Source organism: Porites lutea, chromosome 6 (genome assembly GCF_958299795.1).
Source record: "Porites lutea chromosome 6, jaPorLute2.1, whole genome shotgun sequence".
In the NCBI taxonomy this organism is placed as follows: domain Eukaryota; kingdom Metazoa; phylum Cnidaria; class Anthozoa; order Scleractinia; family Poritidae; genus Porites; species Porites lutea.
The window spans coordinates 15,508,539-15,535,079 of NC_133206.1; the positions used below are offsets into that span (position 1 = coordinate 15,508,539).

The following is a 26,541-nucleotide window of genomic DNA, read 5'->3' on the forward strand; positions in this document are numbered from 1 at the left end:
AATTCTGACCTTTGCAATGACTGGAAGCTGTGGTCGGTCCATTAAGCTAATCAAGCCAACTGGATAGCAGGCCATTGTGAGTTTGTAATATACCCGATGATGCTCTTTAATGACACATTATTTCTTTTAGTCTTCGTAAGTTGTGTTTTACAACAGAATTAGGAGTATATTTTATTTCAATAAACTGTAAATACAGCGTTTTGGAGTCTGTCTTCAGATTAACTGTCTGGATACATAGAGGCCTAAGCATTTGCAATTTAAAACTCCTTGTTTTTTTGAACTGGGATTCGATTTATTGTCCTGGCCCCTCTTGTTGAAACGTTGGATAGCGCTATCCACCGGATAAATCACTATCCAGCGGATAAGTATTAGGGAAACCAATTGCGTTATCCACTGGATAGATTTTTATCCGGGGCATAGCGCTATCCAGCTTTTGAACAACCGCGGCCTGGACTGGGCTCATGATTTCTTAGTAAAAGTGTTTGGCAAACTTTTCATGGGGAAAGTAAGTTAATGACTTTAAATATGCTACTAGGGCCGATCATATTGTCAGTTATACAGTGTGTATTATACTTTCACAGCATCAGAATTTGGCGTGCCATTTCACAGTTTGATTTAGCTATTGTGTTTAGTCTACATGACATTTTGACTCATTATTTACATGCATTACTTAATACATGTTATGTTGCAGCCTCCAATATATGCAGCCTACCTGTACGATGCTGTTTATCAGTTTGCTGTAGCCTTGAATATCTCCACTGCAAAACTACCTCCTGCAGAACAAAATAGGACTCCTTCAGGGCAGGAGATTTTGTCACAACTTCGTGATTACACCTATGAAGGTGAAAGCTGATGTAGTGTATTTCATTTGTAAAGGGTTTGTACAGGTCATGGAAAACCTGAAAAGTCATGAAATTTACAAATTTCATTTTCCAGTCCTGGAAAGTCTTGGAAAATCAAAGTTATATTCGGTAAATTAGTTACTGCAGATGAGCAACAACAAAGTAAAACAGAGACAAGTAAATTAAATTGCGCCAACAGCTCACGTTTTGGTGGACACAAGAATTTTTTTGTTTTTTGAAAGGGCCTAGGTGAAAAAATATCCTAAAACAAGGAAAGGCTTGACAATTTTCCAAAGTGACAGCTGCTCTTAAGGTCATGGAGAGATCGAAAAAGTCATGAGAAAAGTCATGAAAAGTCATGGAATTTTGAAAGCTGAAAAGAGTACGACCCGGGTAAACCCAGGTCCTTGGAGGAAAAAGTTATGAAAACCACCTGACATAAATATGAAAGGTGCACACTCTACAGGGACCGCGGAGCAAGGTGAAAGTAGGAGGGCTGACAATTGAAAATATGTTTTTCATATTGAAAATCGAAAAAAGGAATAAAATCATAGTATTTGATTTGTTTCTGTCGCATGACTTTGCATACTTTATCCAGTATTTGTTGCTCTTTATAGGTCGGCATTAGTGAAGATACCGAAATTCTTCAAACGATTTTCATTATATTCCGTCCAGCAAATGTGTTTGCGATCTGAATCACGTCCAAGCTTTCCGTTAATTTCTTATGACAATTAAGTACTGTCAAGTTGCTGAATCACTGCAAGAAAAGACGCGATTACAATTTTAGTATAGAAAATAATACACTGAAGCGATCTGAAAAATTTCTAACTATGGCCGTTCACTGTTCAAGTAATGTAATTCTTCTTGCCATCGAATATTTCATTGATTCGAAAGGAGAAAGACAAAATATAAAACTTTCATCAACTCAAAACAACCACTCACCTTCGTTTGGCTTGAAAAAGCTACTAATTTCCTTCATTTCGTCTGACAAAACTGATAAAAAACTCTGCCCGAGCTGGAAGTACAAAACACGCTGCCGAACGAAGCGAAGGGGTGGCCAAGGAATGGCGTTGATCAAGGGACAAGTCGGCCCCAGAGCACAATTACCGCGAAAAGCACAGGAGCCCCCAAAATGCCTGGCGTTTGAAATTAAAGAAAATACAGAGAATATAGCGGAATATAGACGGAAAAAAACTTGTTTCAAGTCTTTTTTTATTTTAATTATTTTTCTTTTTAGCGCAAAAAGTGGGGGCGGGGGCCCAAAAAAGTGGTGGGGCCACGGCCCTTCCAGCCCCTCCCCCTTCGCGGTCCCTGCTCTAAATGATCTGTGGCTAGTGCTCTATGAAAAGTGTTTTACGATACCAGGAGCCATATGTCGCTATGCCATGTGTATAATGCATGACCAAGTGTTCACTTATTATGCGGTTACTCTCATATTAAGTATCTAGCAATCAATGTCCCTAAATAATTGTAGGTCTAGGAATGGGGAATTAAACTACTGCTATTAAGCAGCCGTGGTCACCTTTTGGTCATCTTAACGAGAGTTTTCCCGTTGTTTTCACCTCTATTAAGCCACCATCAAGAGCTTGATACACTTTGTTTGGCTTCATTTCAAGAATGTTATGAAGGAAAATACAGTCCGATATAGAAGCTGATGACTGATTGTGGATCAGTAATGCTGCTCCCATCAAGCGTTTGTTTCAATATAAAGTGATGTTTCTGCTATAGATTAATACTAATTACTTTATGACGAATCTCTATTGTGCGACCAACCTCCATTAAGCGGCCACTTGCTGCTATCTCGACGGTGGTCGCTGAATGGAGGTTCAACCCTGTATGTGAAATTTTTTCACCAGTTTTCACTAATTTGCTGCAGGTATTCAGGGCTATAGAATCCACCTGGATGAGAATGGTGATGCTGATTTTAACCTGACTTTATGGGATATAAGAAACATTCAAGGCAAAGCACGTAAGTTGAACCTGGAAACCAATCGTTTCGATACCAGTCGTTTTGAGAGGAACTCAAGCCGTGAAATTGTACAAAAAATTTCACTTCAAATATAGTTCACGCGTGACCAAGGAAAACATTTTGGGTGGATATTCTTTGTTGTTTAAGTCAAGTACGTTGAACTATTTACACCTCAGCTGAGTAAACATTATCGAAAACGTCTTTGTATCAAAACGACCTGTAAATGTTGAACCCTATAATTCTGTAGGGGACTGAAAGCAGCAGTCTCTTTCTTCACCAAGATGACACAGAAAGCAAAAGAAATCTAAAGCCAAAAGTTATCTTTCAAATTGGCACTCTCAGTCGCCACGGAATCACCAAACGCTTTTCATTCAGCTAATTTATTCTTGGGAGCAACTACAGAATACAGGGCCATATCTTAAGGTCTTAAACAGAAGTGTTTCGGTGGCTAGCTAGTCAGCGTCAGGCAGTAGACAATCAAACAGACCTGCAAAGGACAGTCAGTTATGGGAGCAAGTTTAATTAAACTTTACCCTTGGCCAAGGAAATCCTCTCTGCAGGGTAGTTTTCAACATAAAAATTCTCCAGACTGATTTCCATTATTGCTTGAAGAATTGGTTGAGAGAATTTGATAAAAGATCAAAGAATTTTACCCTTTGTTAGTGATCAATGAGAACCAGGAATAATACGTTTTCCCATAACAGGGCTGGCTTATCTTTAAAATCAGAAGTCTCAAGGCGGTTTAGAATTCGTAATTCGTCGCGTAAATTTTCAGCCGGCTTAAAAATCTTGCGTCATTTCTCAATCTAGAGGTCGAAAACTAAAAGCAATCATGGGCTGCTCACACCAGCGTTTTGCCGCGCTTTTTGTGTGATTTGGTTGGTCCATTTGAAGTCAGCTCCCATTGTGATTGGTCAGAGTAAATTCTTTTATTTTAGTTCACTGGTCTTAAAAATGTCTTCAGTAAGAATGCAGCGATGCATAAGCAAATTGGAGCCAACAGTTTGTTCTTTGATAGAGATACGTTGGTGAATTTTGAGCCTGGTAAATACATGAGAAAGATGATTTTTTAATCAATCACACTCCTGTTGGGAGTACTGGGATTTTTTTCTTCCCAACCGCCTTTGTCACTGATTGAAAAACCATCTTTATCAGTTGGTTCTTTGTGCCATACTTTTTGTTTCTCCTTCCTTTAGTAATGGTTCCAGTTGCAGACTTCCAAAGCACTTATGGAAATTCCTCTGGTAATGGTTCCAAGAAAGTTTTTCCTCTGCTTGTGTTTCGCAACAATATGACCAAGATTTGGGTTGGTGGGAGTACAATTCCTCCCAAAGACCGTCCAAGATGTGGTTTCAATAATGAATTTTGTCCTCCTCCAACAGAGAAGCAGAAAGGTGAATTGTTGATTGATAATGACACTTTTTAAATTCTTTATACCACAGGCATCCCAAGCTCACGTTACTATTGTGTTATGTAAATTCCGCCCCTCATATACATACTTTATTAGTATTCCCTAGGGGGGGGGGGGGGGTTCAATACTAAACAGCAAAGAACATTATAATAAAAAATGAATAAAATTATGAAAAGCGGTCATTAAAATAATTCTCTGGCATGTGCATTTTCAACTTTTTTTAAAATGATGTTAAAGATAACTGTTTAAAGTCTTTGTCTAAATTGTTCCAAATGTTGACTGCTCTATGGAGAAAACGTCGCTGGCCTGACTTAGTCTTACTTGGAGGAATATCAAGGGATTCTCTGTTTCTAGTGTTATGATGGTGAATAGACTTGCGTCTTCGGAGAGACTCACACAAGTATGTGGGGGCTAGGCCCTTCATGCACCTAAACGTCATTACAGTGTCTCTGTAGTGGAGATGCTCATTTACCGGTAGCCATTTGATCTCGTGTAACGCAAGTGGTATGTGCTCAAATTTCTTGGTTTTTGTGATGATTCTGTACGCGAAATTCTGAACAGCTTGAAGCTCCTTGATGTTTGTGGTGGTTGTGTTTGACCAAACTGTACAGCAATAGAACAATTTGCTTAGGACTAGAGTGGAGATGATTGTGCGTAGAGTGTCCCTATAAAAACTGTTCTTTACCCTATTTATTTGACAAAGTTTGGTCATGCACGATGAGGTAAGTTGATGGATGTGTTGGTCATAGGTTAAGTTGTAATCTAGAATTATTCCGAGATAAGAAGATCTTAGAGTCGTCTACGTAGGACTCGAGATTGCATACTTGTGGAGCGAGAGGAAGATCACTGATATAAATACAAAACAAAAGTGGTGACAGTGTGGCGCCCTGTGGTACGCCATGGGTGATAAGGAGGGGTGTAGATGTAGATGTGCCAATACGGACCACCTGAGTTCTGTCAGTCAGGTAACTCTCAAACCATTTCGTGGTTTTGTCGGCGGCAACAAGGCTCAGCTTCTGTAATAATATAGAATGGCTAATACTGTCAAAAGCTTTTGATAGATCTAATGGTATCAGGGTTGACAGTCTCTTATTGTCCATAGCATCTAATAAGAAGTCGCTGATCATAATATTAAGAGTCTTTGTAGAGTGGTATTTACGATTACCACTTTGATGTTTACTAAGGAGGCCGTTACGTTGTAAATCATTGCTGAACTGTTGGAGTGCTACCTTCTCGCAGATCTTTGAAGCAACGGCAAGCATCGAAAGGGGGCGATTATTTGATGGCTCCTAGTGATTTCCGTCTTTCATTAGTGGTATGACCTCAGACGCTTTCCAGGAGTTTGGAAGTGTAGAAGTTGCGAAAGAACGATTGATGATGTTTTTCAACGGGCCAAGGATAACGGGAAGCCAGCCTTTGCATTGATGATGCGCATGCTGACTTTGTTGGGGCCTGGAGACTTATTAGAAGGCATAGATGATACAATACGTTCGACCTGAGTACAGGTAACAGGGGTGAAATTAAATAGTTTCTCGGATGAGTTTCTGGTCGTTGGTGGTGAAATTAGGCTTGTATGATGTATCTGAAATATTGATGTTGTTGTCTATGGCCAACTGTGCAGCAGTATGAGCAGCGTTTCTCCCAACAGAGGACAAAAATTGGTTGAAATCGTTAGCAACTAGCTCAGTGTCTCTACTATAGACCGGAATTTCTTTTTCTTTGGATGGAATACAAGTATTGATTATTTTCCACAGATATCCAGGGTTATCTTTGTGTGATTGGACTTCTGTGCGGATGTGGTCACACTCGGCATTCTTAAGAAGTTGTTTTACAGATGTCCGGGCTTCCTTGTAGGCCTTCCAGGCGTCTGCATTTCGGCTTGTGTCTCGGTAACGACGAAAGAGCTGATCTCTAAAGGTCATCTGATCCTTAATTTCAGGTGTTAGGTAAGGGCAGGGACGACTGCGAATTCAGATCGACTCAATTGGTGCATGAGCGTCCAGGGTGGAAAGAAAAGTGTCATTAAACATTGAGAGTTTGTAATTTATATCTTCCTCTGAAAAAATGGAAGGGAATTTGTCTGACTTGGTTGCTAGGTCTGCGGTAAACAGATCGGGGTTATAATGCTTGTAACTCCTTGTTGAGATATAATACGGTGGAGGTTTAGGGAGTGTCAGCTTTAAATCCACGTAAACAGGTAAGTGATCACTAATAGGAGTGTTACTAACGCCACGCGCGTGGACGAGGTCAGGAGATGAGACTAAAATAACATCAATCCGAGATTCGCAGATGTCTGTTATCCTTGTTGGTGTTGTAATTATCTGCCTCAGGTTAGTCTCAGACAAAAAACTAGACAAAGCTTTGCTCTCTGGGCTCTCCTTTAAGACGTTGCAGTTAAGGTCTCCTAAGACTGCAATGGGCTTGTTCATGGTAAGTGCTGGAATGTAACTCGGTTTCAGCAACTCTTCAAAACAGGACAACAGACAATCAGGTGGTCTGTAGGATATGCAAATCACGACTGATCGCAATTTCCTGTATTGCAGTTTGAGCCAAAACTGATGGAAATAATTATCAGATAAATTGGAATTGTCCTTCAGTACAGTGACGTACTGCAATGTCTGCGAATATAAGCACAGACTCCCCCGCCGCGTTTACGTAACCGATCCTGTCTGTAGAGCTTATAGCCGTCAATGCTAACCTCACAGTTGGTTACGGAGGTATTCAGCCAAATTTCAGAGATGGTAATCACATCGGTTTTATTCGCTGCAGCCCAATCCCTGAGCTCAATTAAATGCGATGGACTACGAAGGGAACGAATGTTCAAGTGGACAATCTTAAGCTTTGATGTTGTACAATTACGCTGGGCAGAACTACTAGAAGGTTGACCTCTAGGCGTAGAAGCTACGTTTATGGTTGTAGACTCAAACGTCGACGGTGCCGCTCGATGAGGTAGAAGGATAAGGCAAAGCAGCATTACGAATTGTTTCCATGATGGCATCATAGATGCGATTTTGAATATTTGATGAGACAGAAGAGGTTTTATGCAAATCGACTACGTTTGCAGAAACTTTAAATTTCGATGAAAAAGACGATGTAGAAAAACGGAAAGAACTTCTCAGTTGTCCGCCTCGTTGTCCACGGAATCGACGAAGTATTTCGACGGTTTTTAATGCTTCGAAGACCGACGAAGAAAGCGGTTTTAAAGTTCTCTCCCTGTTACGCGTAAGTTGACTTCCACATCGCACGGGAACTTTGCACCAAAAGCGCAACGATAGGAGAAAATTTCTTGAATATAGTTACATCATTCAAATTTCCTGGCTCTTACGAGAATCTGATAGATCTTGGAATTGAAAATGGCAGTTAGAGCAGTAATAAAACAAAATTTAAAAGGACCTAAGAAACTAAGTAGCCGGTCATTCAACCGGCGCATTCCAATAGCATATACATAAATTAACTTTCTCACAAGAGAGTTGTCTAGTTAAGTTCAGTTAAATATTCCATAGTTGTATAAAAACCTAAAAACTTATTCTTGAAAACTGTCAATCATTGTAGAGATGGAATATGTACCTGTTTTGAGCCTAATTTTTCAGCGCTTGCTGGCGTGGTCGAGAGGGTTAGTTCAGTATTTTTCTTTGTTTTTCTCGTCCAAAGGCGCAAGTTCAAATGTCGTCGGGGACAAGTTTCTCTTTTTTTCTTCTTTACTTTTCTTTTTGCTGGTTTTCTTTTTTTAAAACCGTTTTTTCATTTTCAATAAATTTTGTTTTAATTAGATGACTTAATTTTCAAGTTGTTAAAAACAAAAATGATATTCAAACGCGATCGGCCGTTCAACATTCAAACATCGGACTCTATTTCTTTTCTTTACTGATAGACATATAAGATGTTCATCTCAACCTAATTATGAAAACGATTTTGTAAATCTATTTCTAGGTGAACTCGATTGGAATTATAAGTTAATAACTAAGTATTATTATATGGCCGTGTCTCAAAAGGACTGGAAACAAACAAATCCAAGAATTTGATTGGCTAAAATCGATCTTGACCGCGGTCTAGATTTTCCCATCTAGACCGGCATCTAGACCGATCTTGTCCTCAAAAAGTTACAAACAAAGAATGTGAAAAAATTGGCTTGTTCCTGTTGATAATACTAAATGGAAGAATCAGTAGACCTTCACGAGGAAGCAGGTAAAGAAAACGAGCAAACGCTGACAAATTTGAGTCTTCCCGAGGAAGTTAAGAGCAAAGCTGAAGTCGAAATTGAGAAATTTTTGCAGGAGTAGAAATCAAAAAACACTCAATACAAGACTAAGAGCGATTTAAACGCATGAAAGAAATTTTGTGAGTCACTGAAAGAGTCTAGAGCAATTGAAAACATACCTGCCAATGAGCTCGACCTTCTTTTGCCCAAATGTTTTATCTCCGTTCGTAAACAAAATGGCACTGAGTACGAGCCGATTACAAAGACGCGTTTGCTGAAGCCAAACTCGATGCCACAAACAAGAAGGTTTCTAATCTCTCCGTTGGAAAGACCAGTGTTGGACGACTTCTCGAAGCAGACGTTCAGCCAAACTTCATTGAACAGCTAAGCGGTCAAACAATTTGAAAAGCCTCGACAGCTACCATTCAGCATCTCTGAAGCGACAGCGAGAAATTTCTGCTATCATGAATCGTGAGCCAGGTACATCCGCTCAGTCCGAAGAAAACCAAGTCAGTACCTCCACTACAACACAGCAAAATGTCTTCACAGTCCAACAAATCTAGCCTCAGGCAATTTTTGTCGGAGCGCACATTGACAAGTTTGAAGGCTGCACATTTAACATCAACGTTTTCTGTGGTGATCAGTCGAAGATCGCAAGGCTGAATGAGAACTGATCGCTGAGCGATCGAGAGACACACCGGCATTACTTACACTGTAGTTGCACTTTTGGCCGCTTTTCATAAGTTGTTGTTTCAACCACAAGCTTTTTTCATTGAGCCTGTATGAAAAGTTTTGTCTTCATTCATTGACGCAGTTTGTACAAAGCTGGTTGAACAGTAATTTTTGTCCCGTTTGGACTGGAAACCAGTGACAGAAGAAAGCCAGCTTAAATGCTTGAGCCCGCGCAGGGAAGCAAATAAAATTGTTTACGTTTTTGTTCCTTTGCTTTCTTGTTTGGCCATATAATAAACATCTTATTAACCAAGCTAGGTCGGTCTGTATGGGAGAATCTTGACCTCGGTCGCTGGTACAGACCTCACTGCGTTCGGTCTGTACTGGCGACCTCGGTCAAGATTCTCCTATACAGACCTCCCGCTCGGTTAATAAGAGCTAATTACAGCTTGAAAAAAATACACACTACAATTATAAACCAACAACTTGGCAATACGCCAGCGATCGAGATACAAAACTCGACACTGAAATCGTGCAAGACCTCTAGTTTACAAATTATGGCATTAGGAAGCAAAATGTAACAGGTACTATTGTCATCCATTGAGATTAATTAAGGTGTTGATCAAATCCAATACCTGCCTCTCAAGTCAATCGTTACATCAAAATCGCTGCGATCGCCGCTCGATTGCTGACAAGTTCTCTCTTTTTAATCCGGCTAGCGATGAAAAGCGAAGCGATCACACAGAAAAAGCGGCAAATAAGTCCAACAAGGCCAGCAAAAATATCCAAATATATAACAGAATAACTGCTACTCACAGACATAAATAACGTCTCTTCCTTGCCATGATTTCAAGACAAACCCTTCGCGCAACGACCTAGAATATTAAATGTGCACGTATATCAACACGTGTTTATCACATCATTGAAAGCAAGTAAGTGTTTTAATGAGACTAATGATAGACTGCGAGCAGTCTCTTATTTTTCTTTTCAAAGTTGCTGCACGCGAAACCCACGCACGCGAACCGCGATAAACGAGGGCGTAAGCCCAAGAAGAAAAAGTAAAGTCTTTCCTCGGCTGATCCAAATCCCTTAATGTAACATAACGTCGTGGTTTGCAATTGCGCCGGCTGAGATAAGAACTAGACGGATTTTAAGCGAAAAGGCGGACTGCAAGCAGTCTATTTTAATGAAAGAAACTGACCTGATTACACCGGAAGGACACTGTATAGTGGTATAAGAATATTTAACTTCTTGCTTAAATCGGAGGGAAGCACACTCGATGTAACTTGACAGATCTTCAAAGGCATAGGAACCATTTTAATACTACACTTTTAAAAAACACAAGGCGATTTGCGATACCTTCGTCCAAGTCAACAACCAGGGCCACTTTGCGCATGAACGATTCCCAATACAGAAACGAAATGATAAAAACATTCAATTGTTTCACTGCCGATTTCATGACCTTTTTAAGAGATCTTTTAACACCCCAATATTTTTTGCAAGATTAAAGATCGGAGAATTTTCAGTGAAGTCTGTAATGTGTAGTTTCAAAAAATATTTATACCCACCCCCCTCCCACACACAGGAGGCACTTTTGTTTTAGACCCACCCCCTGGAATTTCTGTAATTTTCCGACTTACCTTTAGACTTATATTTCCGTAAAAAATACCGTTACACTATACTTTTGTGCGAAAGATAATTTTTTGTAAGATAAAGAGAGGTAAATTCCATGACACTACCGTCCTGATTCCGTTTTTGGCCAAAGCTTTTTAGTTAAACCAGTGACGGTCGAGACGCCCTCGTTTAGCAGTTCGCGGCTTCGCCGCTTGTGTGCATGGTTTACGCCTTGGATAACTTTGCGAGGAAAAGTAATCAGACTGCTCGCAGTTTAAAGTCGTTCAAGCAGCGACTACATATCTCTTGTAACAAAAAGGCCTTCCGTTGGCAAAATAATTATTCTACTAAAAAAATTGCGTAAACCTTCGCAAACTGACTAAAGAATTCTATGTAAGATTTGTTTTCGGAATAATTGTTACGACGTGCATTTAGTTTCCCTCGCTTTAAGCTAAAGATCACACACACACACTCACACGAAACAAGTGTTTAAACTCGGCATTTGCAACTCACACGCTTGTTCGCACGCGTTTTACTCGTCTTTTGTCGGGGCTAGCTTTGAGAGGTCCCAGGAGTTTTTCTGTGTTACCATTAAGAGCAACGACTCAAATTTCTAATTAGTTTGCGTAAGCTGTCAAGCGATGACTTGTGAATAAAGTGAAAACATTCAGTCGTTATGATTTAGAGAGGATCGTAATATATGCATGAGGATCCGCAAGTGATATTTTTTTGCGATCAGCATGATTTCTTAGTTGCTAAGGACGCTTTGTCTGGAAGAGTGACCGAAGAATTTCCTGCTGTGGGAAAACCTGAACACACGAAAGAGCACATAAAGAAGGATTCTAACAGGTATTTTCTAGGAAAATTCTGAAATTAAGCCAAATTTAAGCTCTTAACGTTCGAGAGAGTGGAGTTCTCAATCGATACTATCCCGGATAAACATGTCAGAAATCCAAGATTGCTAAGGTAATTAGTCACCCATGATATTAATAGGTAATCGAATGGTATACTCGTGAAATTAGGGAATAATTTCACTTGCGTTAAAGGCTCGGGAAATTGTAAGGATTTGGACAAAATGCGCGTGAAATTATTCCCTAATTTCACTCGTCACCATTTGATTACACCTTCTAATAACCGTAAAGTTACGTCTTTTACGGTTAATAAACTGAAAATGTAGTATCTGTACTCCAAAAGTATTTTGACACTCCAGAAATACATTGACATCTGTTTCCTCTAATATCTTGGGTGACAAATTACTTCTTAATTTTTGCGCGAAATTTCAGCTTTTATACTACTAGACTAGAAAGTTCTGCAATTTGATTGGCTTAGAGCAGTGGTATTTCAGCTTAATTTAAAAAAACCTACATGTGAAAATTACAAACCTTTTGTGGGTAGTTGTATAAACAAATAATAGCATGATTTGTACGTGACATTTGGCATAAATACCACTTGTGATATTTCAAAATTGTCGCAAATTTCACTTGCCTAACGGCTCGTGAAATTACGTATAACTATTTTGAAATACCACTTGTGGTATTTATGCCAAATATGACTACAAATCATGCTATTACCTATACTAATTTATAATTTTACGTGTGAAATTGCAAAATACCATTGCATCGTTTCGTACGTCTCAGTGCCAAGATGGCGTCCAAGTTTTAAACTATTAGTGAATAAAGATGTCAGACATTAAAGACACTTTAGAATAAACGCACAAAAGAGCACACCAAAAAGGAACCTGTCAGGAGGGGTGTTATCCACCGAGGCCGAAGGTCGATAACACCCTCCGAGGTCTGCTTAATTCTTCATATCCTACGAAAGCCGAATTCATTAATTGCTTTATTATTCATCTATCTCCAATAGAAGTTCTTAGTAAGGAAGCTGTTGCCCTTTCTGTTGTTGGAGCAATCCTGTTCCTCTGTATCGTCCTTGGGTTCGCCTTCTTTTGCTATATACGTCACCAACGGAAGCTGATTGTGGAGTATCGTAATCAGATTTTTCCAGTATACACTGGAAAACACCAGGTAAAATACCATGTAAAACGAGCTTAAAATGAAGCCACTACATGACAACCAGTGCCTGCTTGGATTCTGCAACTTATTTTGGCTGAAAATGATGTTTGTTGGACTGCGTAAATTTCACACCCCTCCCATTCCAAGATCATACTCAACACCTACAATGACAACTTTAAACGCGGAAAAACGGAGGAGGGGGATTTCTTTTACTTGTGAAAATGTTGTCTCTGAGGAGCAATCAAATTAGAAAGGGGGTTTTATAAGCAAACGTCTCTCAACCTTTGTTCAAACATGACGGCGAAAATAAAATGAATTTGCGATCTTTCACACTTCATCTCGATTAACGTCATCTCCTTTGATATGTGAAACGTAGGTGACTTTACGTGGAGTAGTTGAATTTCTATGGACAGCCAAGTTAAAAAAAAGAATAAAAAATTTATCGTCAGTGCCGGTTAACGTCCTTCGCAAAACGCGCATTGGGACTAATTTTTCACGTCGTAGTTGTGCAATCAAGTTTGATGGCCCTTGCAAAGTTGTCGTTTTTGGTTGTTAATCCGACCCGCTACTGTTTTACCTTCTCGTTACCGTCGTCGACTCTCTTTTGCTTAAAATCTTTAGTAACCTTTCGAAAGTGCAGGTTTGCTTTACTTATGGCCACTTTACATTCGTGTAAACTCTTATGGTGTTGGACACTTTTGAGAATGATTATACATTTATCACTCGAGCATCTGAGTTTCTTGTTCGAGGCCAGTCGACTGACATAATTTGCAAAATTGCAACCATAGATTGCTCCTCGTTTTAAAATAGATGTATACTCACGGATAGTAAAGATGGCTGACATTTTGTTCATTTCATTGCAGGCTACGAACCAGTCTGTTCCGCAAAAATAGTCACGACTTTTTTTGTCGACCTACCGTGAACGAGGTGCCGAGTTTCTTTGCGGAGTGGCCATAAATTTAAGTCTGCTTTTCAAACCTAAACTGGCTTTTGTTTTTTCTTTGACTCGATTAAAAAAGTGATCCATTGCCCTGAAATGGCCTTCTAAATTCAGGTAATACTCATGAACCAAACAGTTTCCATTTGAAGGGAGTGAACTTACCATTGCTTGGACTAAATAGGTCCCTATTGTATACGTTAAGTAAGAAAATATTTCTTGATTGTTTTAGATTGACCCAAATATTACACTGCTTGAACAATGTAATGATCTGCCTTATGACCCTGATTTCGAGTTTCCCGAGGACAAGCTCATTCTTGGGGAGGTGCTAGGATCAGGGGCCTTCGGAAAAGTCATTAAAGCAGAGGCTATAGGAATAAACAACTTTAATCCGAGAGACAAAAGTCAGAAGAAGCGTCAGCGGCGACCTAAAATGTTTCGTCAACACAGGGCCGGCCATGCGTACCACGATCCCAGAGGCAGTGCGTACACGAAGACCATCGTAGCTGTAAAGACTGTTAAAGGTAATGTTTGAAGTCAAGACATCTCTATTTCAACTTGTGTAACATTCACCATGGAGCAAGGATGGCTGGTACTTGTCGGGGGTTGGTGGAGGGGGACAAAAAAGGAATTTGGTTTATAGTTACTGTAGCAGCTGATAATATGCAGGGGAGGGGACGAGTTACCAGGTTACCTGCGCCGTAATAATTTGGGAGACGGGGTAGGGTTGATTTGGGAATCTGTGCCTACCAGTGGAAAAAACTCCAGCGATGTCCCTGGTTCTTAAGAGGCATGAGTGAGGTAAGCTATTCGCATAGGGCCTCTCTCATGCATGAGTACCGTTCGTGCTCATTCCTATTGCTGAGGTTTGTGCCCAGTTTAACTGAACGTTGCTTGTGACATGGTCACATGGACTTCACTATACCCTGTGGAAACTGCCTTTTTTTTAACTCACCGACTACGATATTTTGGCACTTCAGGGGGAGCTACTAAAGAGGAAGTAAGAGACCTGGCATCAGAGCTGAAAATTCTAATTTACGTTGGAGAACACAAAAACATTGTAAACCTCCTTGGTGCTTGTATCAAGCGAGATGGCATCCTTGTCATTCTGGAATATGCACCACATGGGAGTTTACAAAAGTTCTTACGAGGCAAGCGAGATGTTTATGAAGCAACCTGGGCTACGACTGCGAGTGACCCAGAGATAGGATTGAATATATCAAATCTTGTAAGCTACTCTTACCAAATATCCTGTGGAATGGAATACCTGGCGTCTAAAAAGGTAATGTAGTAATGTTGTCCCGTTCAAGGATTCCCACATTTCTGAAGAAAATTCAGTTCTAACAAGAGCTGTAGTGGCTCTTGGTTGTAATAGACCTTTTTGGCTTATGTCTTATTTTCCCATTTCACACCACGTGATGTTCTCAAGGCAATTTGCGTTTTGTCTATATACATACATATGCTCGTGAATGCACGAGCAAAGGACAACTTTTGAAAGGAACGGTGTTCTGGGGTACCATCAAGTGGTCTGAAAAGGGAAGACAAAACATACAAGCTAAAAAGGTCTATTCTCCAGCACTTGCTTATTTTCTCCGTTTAACTTCAAGGAGTTTTGTCATGATTTAAATCGTTCATTCGACTCTAAATCTGCGCCTATTTGTTTGTTTTTCGCGTTTAACAGAGTTAACTACTTGAACCGGGGCGCTTGAAAGATTATTATATCCGATCAAATCGTTTGAACTAACCGTTTTTTTTTTTAAAACAAGAGATTCTCTGTTAATGTAAACGGGCCAAAAAAATTCAATGTGCAACTATGAAACTGTTGATAACTTAAAAACCGTTTGAACTTACATGACCTCACAGGAATTAGCCCTTAAATTTAATGAGAATCTTTTGTTTTCAAAAACCGCCATGATTATTATGATTTGTGTTTGGATAATCTATTTCCAAAAGCCCAGCTTCGAGTATTCGAACTGTAAGAGTTTATTATGAGTAATAAGTGGTAAAAAGTAAAGTAACTCAGAGAGAGGAGACCTCAGTAGCCAAAAGCTCCAATGATGCTCCAATGGAGATATGCTACAGCATTATTGTGCCTTATTGTGCCTGGAGATGTACTCTGTTTTGGCTAATACCTCACATCCAGATACAATATGGTCCACTGCCTCTTCATGTTGCGAACACATTCTGCATTTGCCCTCCACTTTTTGCCACATATTACTTTCTGGTAGTTTCTGGTGTTTATTGCCTGGTCTTGAGCTGCTACAAGTAGACCCTCTGTTTCTCCTTTCAAATTACTTGACAACCATTTGTTGGTGGTGACTGTGTCTACATGAGGCTTCTCTAGGATCTTTGGATACTGGCCATGCAATGCTTTGTTTTTCCACTTTTCTTCTTTCATTGACTTCATCTTGGACTTAAACACATGTTTCAGGGCTTTAGCATTTTCAGAGGCAGATTTATCTTCTCTGTTCTCAACCTCTGGCATTGTTACTTCCCTTTTGAATTTAGTAGCATTCTTGGATATTGAATTTTTGGCTTTAGATCTTTCATGTTCAAGCACCTGCTTTGGGTATTGCCCTTCTTTGTGCTTCAGATAGTGATCAAGCCCTACTGTTGCTGTTTTGAATGCTGTTTCTACATCAATCAGGCCCCTACCTCCATCTTTTCTTGGGATGTACAGCCTTTCCACATCTGCTTTAGGATGTAACATCTTGCGCATGTTCAATAGTTTGCGTGTTTTTGTGTCAATCTTCTTCAGTTCTGAGATTTTCCAGTCAATGATGCCAAAGCTATATTGCACAACTGGGACTGCAAGACTATTTATAGCTTCTATTTTGTTTCTTCCATTGAGCTCAGTTCTTAGGATTAATCTTACTCTCCTATTATACTCTCCTTGTGAAAGGTCGGATAGTACGAAGACTGGTCTAGTAATCGGTCGGTATGTGTCGGTTTTCTGTAAATAGTCGTTTTTAGTTTGTTGTTGTCGCGAGTGACCAAGCAGTCTAGAAAAGGTATCTTACCATTTTCTTCGATCTCCTTGGTGAACTGTATGTCCGCGTTCTATCTGTTAAGGTGTTCGTGAAAATCGTCGATTCCGTCTTTGTGTAGGGCGGCAACAACAAACTAAAAACGACTATTTACAGAAAACCGACACATACCGACCGATTACTAGACCAGTCTTCGTACAATCCCAATCTCTCACAAGACTACTACTATCCGGACTCTGACGAGACGAGCGCAACTAGTTTGTGACTCACCTGACAGCCTACAAGACGAGACTGATTATCTTACCAACGTTTTTAGTAAGAACAATTACAACACGGACTTTGTTAGACGGAACACTCACAGCAACACTGATTCCAACACTCAGACCAACTCTGGCCCTGTTACAACAGCGATTATACCGTACATCAGAGGCACCTCTGAAACTATTGCGCGTAAATTACAACCTTACAATATACGTGTTGCACACAAACCGATAACCACTTTACGGCGACTTGTTACTAATGTCAAGGACAAAGACAAACCGGAGGACAGACAGGGAGCAGTATACAAGATCAAGTGCTGCGACTGCCAAGCTTATTACATTGGTGAAACCGGCAGAAACCTAAGCACGCAACTGACCAAATACAACGAGCGACGAGGAATGGTGACGTCAACAATCACATTGCTGAGCACCATTTACAGACGAAACATCAAATTGACTGGGACTCTGCGACATGTATAACGTATTCTACAGACTACTATCAACGTCTTACTTTAGAAAGCTGGTTTACTAACTTAGAACAAACGCCACTGAATCGTAGCCAACAGTTACCAGCGCCGTACAAACGACTTATTGACGAGATCAAGCAAAACTAACTTCGAGAGAACGACTGGAGAACTGACAATTTGACTAACAATAGACGACTGTTTAACTGTGACAATAGACGGATCGAAACGCACCAATTACTGATTACGAGTCTTCATAGCCGATAACATACGGCTTTACTGACAGGCGACCAATAACATCGCGACGTAATTGACCAATCAGATCAATAACCAGAGTATAATACCATCAACTGACGTGATACAACTCACTTTGACTCTGAAGATGACTACCGCACAGGTTGTCGAAACGTCAGTCACTGTCAACAACAACAGTCCTATTCAGGACTACGTTCACCCGGACGATCAAACTCAACCTACTTTTGAAATGACTCCTGGGTTCAAACCTTTCATATTATTATTATTATTATTATTATTATTATTATTATTATTATTATTGTTATTATTATTATAATTATTATAATTATTATTATTATTATTATTATTACTTTTTAAAATAGCAAAAATCTTTATTAACATATGACCAATTCACATTCCACTATCATAGTCTAAAATTTTAATGCAATAAAAATATTAAAACTAAGTAATTTACAAGCTCACCCCATTATCGACTTTCTAAAATTAGCGGACTTATTATTACTATTATCTCCTTCTTGTTTCTGATTTCTTGATTTTGCATTTCTTTTTTCAAAACATATCTGTTTTATCTAGTGTGTTCACCGAGACTTGGCGGCTAGAAACATTCTTGTTGGAAAAGACTACGTCATGAAGATCGCTGACTTTGGTCTCGCTCGAGATATTTACAAGAGTGAATTATATGTGAAGACAAACTGTGGTGTTTTGCCAATGAAGTGGATGGCGATAGAATCATTGTTTTTGAGGGAGTTCTCAGAGAAAAGTGATGTGTAAGTACAAATGACATTAAAAAAAAATGAATGAAGGGCGAATAGGAAAATATGCGGGGATGGTACTCAAGGATGACAACTATATAATTAGTGCGTAATTAGGCGTTCAAATTAAAAAGAAGCTGGCCTTTTGATTACTGCAATTAAGTTAAACTTGCCATAACATAGTAAGGTAGGCGCTTTCCGATTGGCCGAGAAGTATGTTTGCATGCGAGTAATACAGTTAAACGCAACCACATTTGAAAAACTCGACAAGTTTACTTTATTAACCCATAAATTAGAGGTATGGAACTTGAAAAATCTTTAAAAACATGCTATATCAAAGTTTTTACGCTCAAGACGATATTTTAAGGGAGAAAAATCCGTCCTTTAAAATATCACCTTTTTTAAACAATAAAGAAGCCTTGACTGTGCTCTGTTCTGTACGTTATAAAGCACACACGACTGGCAGCGGCTAGAACAAGAAAGAAGTGTAGGGGGGAACACGAGATGTAGTCGAGTGTTTCTCTCTACTTCTTGAGTAGTACAACAGAATAGAGCTCAGTCGAGACTTCTTTATTTGTTTTATGAATATAAAGAATCCCGTTAAATTCCCCACACATTCCTTTTTAATTTTCAAAACAATCTTTATTATTTTTTTTAAAGCAAAAGAGTGTCGTCAGCACATGTTTTATACTCTCATAAGCACGCTTTTGTAACAAATTAGAACGCACGTTATATCTGAACTTTAATATAAATGCAAAACAAAAACGTACTGATTACACGTACAAAACTTCGTGTAGATACAACACTTCGCAACTAGTAAGAACTGCTCTTTTCATTAGCGCCATAAACAAAGAGCTAGGTAGGAACTTTTTCTCGGGAAAGTTGCCGCTATAAAAAGCACCTTAGCAGAAAGCCGTTTTCTGTGGTTTGCAATTTGTACGAATTCTCTTAAATTCTCCCAACACCCGAATCTCGTGTTTATATCAGGGAATCTAAACACAGCAGATAACGTTTTCCATTTTTTATGAATAGTACTCGAAAGAAAAAGAATACTACTGATAACAATTCTTGAATGTAGCGCTTCATATGCGAGCCATGTAAGTTTTGATTCCAATAATTCCCTTGTAGTGGAGTTAATAGCAGCTTACCATATGTTTCCTCCAGTCTATAGTTTAGTTTAAACAGCTTACAGAGCTTTATTGACACCATTTTGGTTTGGAATGACCCAGGCTGTGATGATCCTTCGAGTGTGTATGTTTTGAACCTTGACATTTAATAATGCAGATGGTCGTTTGGTATTTGCTTGTGGGAGATCTTTACACTGGGCGGCACACCGTATTCCACTATACCCGTAGAAGAGCTCCTAGACTTTCTCAATGATGGAAACCGTATGGGAAATCCCCGAGACTGCCCTCCGGAGATCTATAAAATTATGCAAGATTGCTGGCAGGAAGGACCCGACAAGCGACCTAAATTTGATCAAATCAGCCAGTCGATTGGTACAATAATTGAGCAACGCGCTTCCCAGGTGAGGCCTTTTTTCTACTGTTCTTGAGGCAAAGGAGGAACTAAGAGAACTTATCCTCTCTCTTGTTAGAACTTATTGTACACTAGGTCCTTCAAAGGAAAAAATGAAGTTTATCAAAAGGGGATACTCTCTTGAGTGTATATATCCTTTGTTCTGATGGGCGAGCGGGAATTAAGCTTTGCAGGAAGAATATGAAGAGATGACCTATACTGTGTGCTCTTTAAAAAATTACCATATTTGCAATGACAGTGGCGGATTCAAATCTCTAACTAAGTGGGGGACCCGCTCATTTAGTCCCGTAGTATGCAGTTTGGCCTATAAAGAGGGTGGAGCCCCGGGCCCCCGGGGCCCCTTGACCCCTCCCGTAGATCGGCCATGGAATGATATAACACGATCTGCATGCTGTTTTTTTTTTTTTACTGACGCAATGCAGATGCTAAAGCTATACAGATTATAAAAATGTACGATTCTATAAGATCAGAGAGTTTCGACTGCCAATTGAAAGAAAGATTATGAGGCATGCGCATCTTTTGCTGGTCAGGAGCCCATAACCCGGAGTGAGCAACTTCCATGCGCTTGTGTCACGACGTTTTCACGGACCAGTTTATTTTTAGAACGGTTTTGGCGCGAATTTTGAATATCTTTTAAATTTCACAAACTAGTCAACAAAACCTACAGACCTAAAAATGGTATTTTCTGCCTTTTAATAAATGTTTAGGTCCGGTTTTGAAATCTTATACTTCGAATGCACTCATAGATATGGTGGAGATTTTATTTTCGTGGGAAGAAGTGCCCCTTAAAATGTGTCTAAAAATAATAAAACTGATCCGTAAAAACGCCGTGACATGGGCCTAATATGGAAGTTGCTCGCTCCGGGTTATGGGCTCCTGGCTGGTATGTTTATTCTAAACTTCGATATGGGCTTATCTTTCACAACAGAGTGTCGCAACCGAGTACCTTCACTTAATAGAAGACAACAACCTTGGCAGAAAAGATTACTACCTTGATCCACATGATTCAGACCCCACCGTTCCTGTGACGAGAGTAGATGTTTATGACAGGTTAGTACTCTCGATTAAGCATTTGGCTTTTATTCTTGAAAAGTTCAGCCACAAGCGAGTTGGGTTGTCCATACCCGGTATTCCGTACCCATAAAGGAGCCAACAAGTCCCAGGCTAAAGAACTTCCCAATATTAGTTCGACAATAAATACGTTATGTTATGTTAATTCAATAACTGACAGGTAGGGCCAGTTCTGCTTATATACTGGCTTGGCCACTGAGGGGGCGCTTATTCGGGGAAAAAATAGGTTCTTCAAAGGAGTACTGAGGAGACAGTATATCGTTAATGAGACACGTGCATGGTCATGGCAAAGAACGAAAGGGACTCAGTTACATCGTTACGTAAGAAATAACATTGCCTAACTCGTGGATACAGATAATGGTCTTGCTGTTTACGGTAAATTTAAAATTGAGCCGAACGAGTGGCTAATAAGAAACTGTTCCCTTATGTCAATGCCGGCGTTTAATCAAAGGTAAACAAGCGTTCAGAGAATGAGAGAAGAGAGGAGGTTCCCTTATAACATCACTTAATATATTTAAGACAGTGTGCTGGAGGTGATTGTTATTTAAGGAGACTCTTATTTTTCAGTTTGGCAGGCGAATATTTAGGGGAAGACGCTTAATCAACGTGAACGCCTTTTATTTTTGACATTTAAGGCGTAACAGCGTATAAATCTCAGAGTGAGAAAATCTAACTCCGTTCGCTGCTTAAAAATCATGTTTCCAGTCCATTGCGGTTGGCATCAAAATTTGAAATAATGATAATAAAATAGAGCATTGCGATCTTGTCTCACAGAATTATCGGCTCGTCGTAAAATGTTTTAGTGTGATTCACGTTGCCTTCTATAATCGTGCGCATGATCTAAAATGTATGGTCAATTTTATAGGAGTCTACTATGGTTGACAGCGTTGTTTTCTTCTTATAGGCGATCAAGTGAAAATATTGCAAACAATCCCTTGCCTCCATTACCAGGTGACATGGAAGATCAATTCGATCCGGAATCAGAGGAGAAACGACAGATGCTGAAACCAGAGATTTACGGTGGCTCGTCGGAGAGTGAGAGCGACATAGAACTAGAAGAATTCCATGGTAATGAGCAGGCTGTGGCCTTGGAACTGACGCCTATTGCTCACTCTACAGAAAAGGCCGGAAATTCAAAGAAGAAAACTACAATCGTCTGAGACTTGCGCTAAAGTTAATCTTTTTACTTCCAGATTCAATAATAGAGACATTTTAAACATAGTTCCTAGTTTATCTCTGTTGTAAAATGCTGTGATGTGATCGGCTGTTCAAATGAAACCGTATCTGTAGCACTGTATTTGTTTATGTTTTACTGATTTAGTTCGAAATCTTACTTCAGTGACTAGTCCGTCGATGAAATCCAATAGTTTGACCATTTAAATTAAAACCTCTTCAGTAGCGTGTTCACACGAAACTACAGTCTCAGACAAAAATAGTTGGGACACTTTAACCAAACGCTGTTTTTTCCCTTCTCGTGCTCCCCTAGTCCCTCTCAAAGTTGTTTATCGCGGTTTGGTCACCAAATCTTGTACACCAACATTGAGGGGACAAGGAGACCCCAAAGTGTCCCAACCATTTTGACTGAGACTGTGTTTTTGAGGAATTTTAGTTATGTGACTCCTCGTTGGCTCTAGCGGCGGGAAATCGCTAGGCAGGTATACGCACGTTTCGGAGCCATTTTTTCGGGAAAAACATTAAAGATTTCAAGGATAGAAAGAGAGAAGACAATTAATAGAGGAAAGAAGTCTTTGTTTCTTTAATTACAACATTCCACGGTATTAAAAACGCTTTCTACGTATTAAGGTTAAAGAGTGAACAACGGATGAGTCAAAACTGCGCGCATTATTTCGCAGGCTGTGTATCTTGCCGCGAATATCTTGTACCGGTGGAGACACGATTGGACGGGTCACCATAACGGGTCACCATACTATCCAGGGCGTTTACTAAGAGCTCTCTGGTATATATAATGGATTAAGAAAGAAAAGGATAAGGTACTTTCATACTTAATTGAAATAGCCAAGGTTTATATCGCCTTGATACATGTAAGACAAGTTATTAAAACTTTGATCATGGTGACACGATTGTTCGCTGAAAGAAACTTATAAATATCTTAATTGAATTAATTTACGGTGACCCGTGTACACGTCGAGTAGAACGCTTTTTTGGAGGTTTCAAGGATAGGTAGTGTCCTCGTTTTATATGATTCATGTTTTGTACCTCAAGTCCCACATTTATGGCACAGTAGTTTGTTTTAGAGTTATTCAGGAAGGTGTATATTTGGGGTAAAGAATGAGAACCGATGTCACCATTTGGCGCAAGGCCAAATTAACATATGTTGTCAACAACTTATAAAAAGTTGTCGATTTCACAGCAGTAGCCTGGAATATCATTAAGAAACTTTTTGGCGTCGGACCAAACAGTTACACTATTGTTGGACACCCTTTTTACGCGCTTGTAGTCAATAGTATCTTTAGAAATTTAGAAAGCGGGATACTGTTCTCGCTGATACGTCTTGGGAATAATCCTGGCTTGTTGCATGTTCCTCCAAACTGAGGAAAAGTTTCCCCCTTTCTCTCGAAATCGCTCATGCATCGCTCTTTCAGCTGTCTTTCGCCTCTTGCCCTTAAGTTCGAAATGCGTCCCTTTGAGCCTTGTTCCTACACTCTTTCTTGGCAAAGAGGCCTTCTCTATTATGCTCCACACATTTTGTTTTAGAAATGTGGCACATTCGAGCGCCTCTCTGTATATGAAAACCCTGAATCTTACGTAGATAGTATGCACGTGCTATACTGTCACGCTATCAATCGGCCACTAGAAAGCTATTTGTGTACGGTTTAGTGCACACTCAGTTCCTTTTATTTTACAATACTCTACTCTGCCCACGAAATTTCTGCGAACTGGTCATTCTTTGTGTTATGTTGTTACGCCCAAATAAGTTAGTTCACTGCTATAGAAACGTTCGCGAAACACAATGGATACCCAACAAACCAAAAGCCCGTCGCTTGTGACCGACCTACAGATTAACCTCTGTATCTGTCAACACGCCTTCAAATTCCTCCCTGACACAGTCTCAGACAAAAATAGTTGGGACACTTAAACCAAACGCTGTTTTTTCCCTTCTCGTGCTCCCCTCGTCCCTCTCAAAGTTGTTTATCGCGGTTTGGTCACCAAATCTTGTACACCAACATTGAGGGGACAAGGAGACCCCAAAGTGTCCCAACCATTTTGACTGAGACTGTAGCTATTTCTCATGTAGTTCTAACTATTGGTCTCTGGACAAAATTAGATGATGTGACTATCAAAATCGAACCTTTCTAGTAGTACGTTCACATGTATAGTTTATGTTTTGCGCGGTTTTAAATTTGGAATCTTTTGACGAAAACCTACATGTGTGACTATCAAAATTAAACCTCTTCATCAGTACTACGTCATATGCATGAAGCTATTTATGGTGTAATTTTTAAATGAAACCTCGTAAGCAATAACTCGTTCAGGAAAAATAGCCATATGAATGACAACTTACATTAAGGGAGGGAGGGAAACGCCTGCCAGGAGACCACTGTTTTTCTCGTTTTTAACATCCACCAGGCGAATGATAAAATCCTGATTGGTCTGTCTTCAAAACATGTCAACCACAGCCTTAATGCCTTAATCCGATTGGCTGAAATCAACATCACGCTACTGAGTAACTTAATCGATCTTTCAGTAATCATTTAAAAATATGTTGTTAGTGAGGAGTGATGAGATTTCTGTATGGAATTCATCGTTTTAGAACGATTAGAAACTCAAGGCATCTATTTCAGCTTGAAAGGAGAATAGAAGAAAGCAGTTAAAAGACTCGTATGAAGGAAAAGACCTGTCAGCTAGATGAGTTTTGCTGACTGGTTTTGAGAAGTCTTGTCTCCCAACGGCTTGTTTTACTCACCAGAAGAAAGACAGAAAAAATCATGCTGCCTGTGTGCTTGTTATCTGCTGTTTGACCTCAAACGCCTACCACGCAGGCTACGCTTTATCAACGACCAGATTGTTGAAGACGAAGCGATCTCTAATCCTTAGCGATTTTTGGTTTGAGGACTTCTTCTTGCTGGTTATAGACGTTATAAAGCCGCCACGAACTTACTTTAATAATAATATTGATTGCAGAATTAGCCTTATTGTAGATCTTTGAAGTTTAGCTCTTCTTTCCCTGCTACCAGCGTTCTTTTGTATGCTCCGCTGGACCCAGTTCGAGAGTCAGCAAACGGTGTTTGTAACTAGTTTCATCGACAAACATTGCATGCAAGTTGAGAAGTCCAACACGATACCTTCAGCAAAAACGTAATAGATTTATGCTGTATTTTATGATATAACAAGCCACGCATGGTTGCGTCTTTCTTCCTTCAACGGAGGACCGCATTTATACTTTTCTTAATAGTAACTTTACTTCAGATTTCTTGTTTTAGGAAAACAAAGAAAAACAGTGCGCGAAATACGACGTAAATAAACGCATCGCGGCCAGACTTATTTGACAGTTAGTCATTCACAGTTGCGTTATTTTTGCAGACATAATTAGTAGGCGGGATGGCGAAAACAATGGTTTCCTGGCAGGCGTTTCCCTCCCTCCCTCCCTCCTCGCGCGCCCTCGCGTTTCTCTCGCACCGAAAACTCCCTTTCCCTTCCCTTTCAAACGCCTGCCACGCAGGCTACTTCTCTTCTGTCTAGACAGGCTCTCCAATCTTCAGTCAATTTCAATAGCGCCGTACAACACGAATGACCCTTGAGAAAGCCTGACAGATTCGGTGAGAGCCTCCAGTAAAATATGCTTCATAAATTTGATCGAACAACACCTCATATAATTTCGACAAGGCAGTCAGAACAGAAACTGGTCGATAGCAGGTCTTATCCGTCGAACTTTCCTTCTTAAATACTGGAACAACATCGCTACTTTTCCAAACTATCGGCCATTGTCGATTAGTAATAAAGTAATTGATCAAATGGTTAATCGGTTCAGCAATAACAGGTGAGGATAAACGTAGCAACCTCTGAGATATTTTATCGCAACCAACAGCCTTGCGAGGGTCTAGATAATCCAAAATTTTCCTTATGTAGCTGACATCAACTGGGACAAGGTTAAAACAATTATCTCGAGTTTTCTCAGCGATGACTTTAACACTAGGATGATCAACAAACTCAACCATTTCCTTACAGTCTCCGTCACCAAAACTCACCATGATGTCTAGTGTTTGTCGATGCCGCCATGCAAAACGCCTTCAACCCTTTTCGTTTCAGGGATGTGACTTTGTTTCTCTGTTTCTTAAACTCCTCCCAAGAGGTCTTTGTTGGGTTCTTTTCATGTTTCTTAAACAATCGATTACGACGCGAAATTTCGCGTTCAATTTGTGGAGTTATCCAGGGCAACTGATCACCTCTGACCCGTTTTTTCTTTATTGGTGCGTGTTTGTCCAACACCTCATTGTACAACTTGGCCCAATGGTGCAATAAATCGTCAACGTCGTCGTAAATGTATGCAGTACTCCAAGGGACAGTTTTTAGATCATTTAAAAATTTGTCTATATCAA

At 39.8% G+C, this 26,541-nt stretch overlaps 1 protein-coding gene across 1 annotated transcript; it reads left to right on the forward strand.

Moving 5' to 3' along the window:
* Positions 1-635: 635 nt before the first annotated feature.
* On the forward strand, positions 636-22,595 carry LOC140941552 (fibroblast growth factor receptor 1-like). The gene is made up of 10 exons (XM_073390575.1): positions 636-842; positions 2,719-2,811; positions 4,008-4,205; positions 12,570-12,730; positions 13,888-14,179; positions 14,636-14,937; positions 18,195-18,388; positions 19,658-19,901; positions 20,841-20,962; positions 21,888-22,595. Exons 1-10 carry the CDS (start codon positions 662-664, stop codon positions 22,141-22,143), a joined length of 2,043 nt encoding a protein of 680 aa, XP_073246676.1. The 5' UTR covers positions 636-661; the 3' UTR covers positions 22,144-22,595.
* Positions 22,596-26,541: the final 3,946 nt, after the last annotated feature.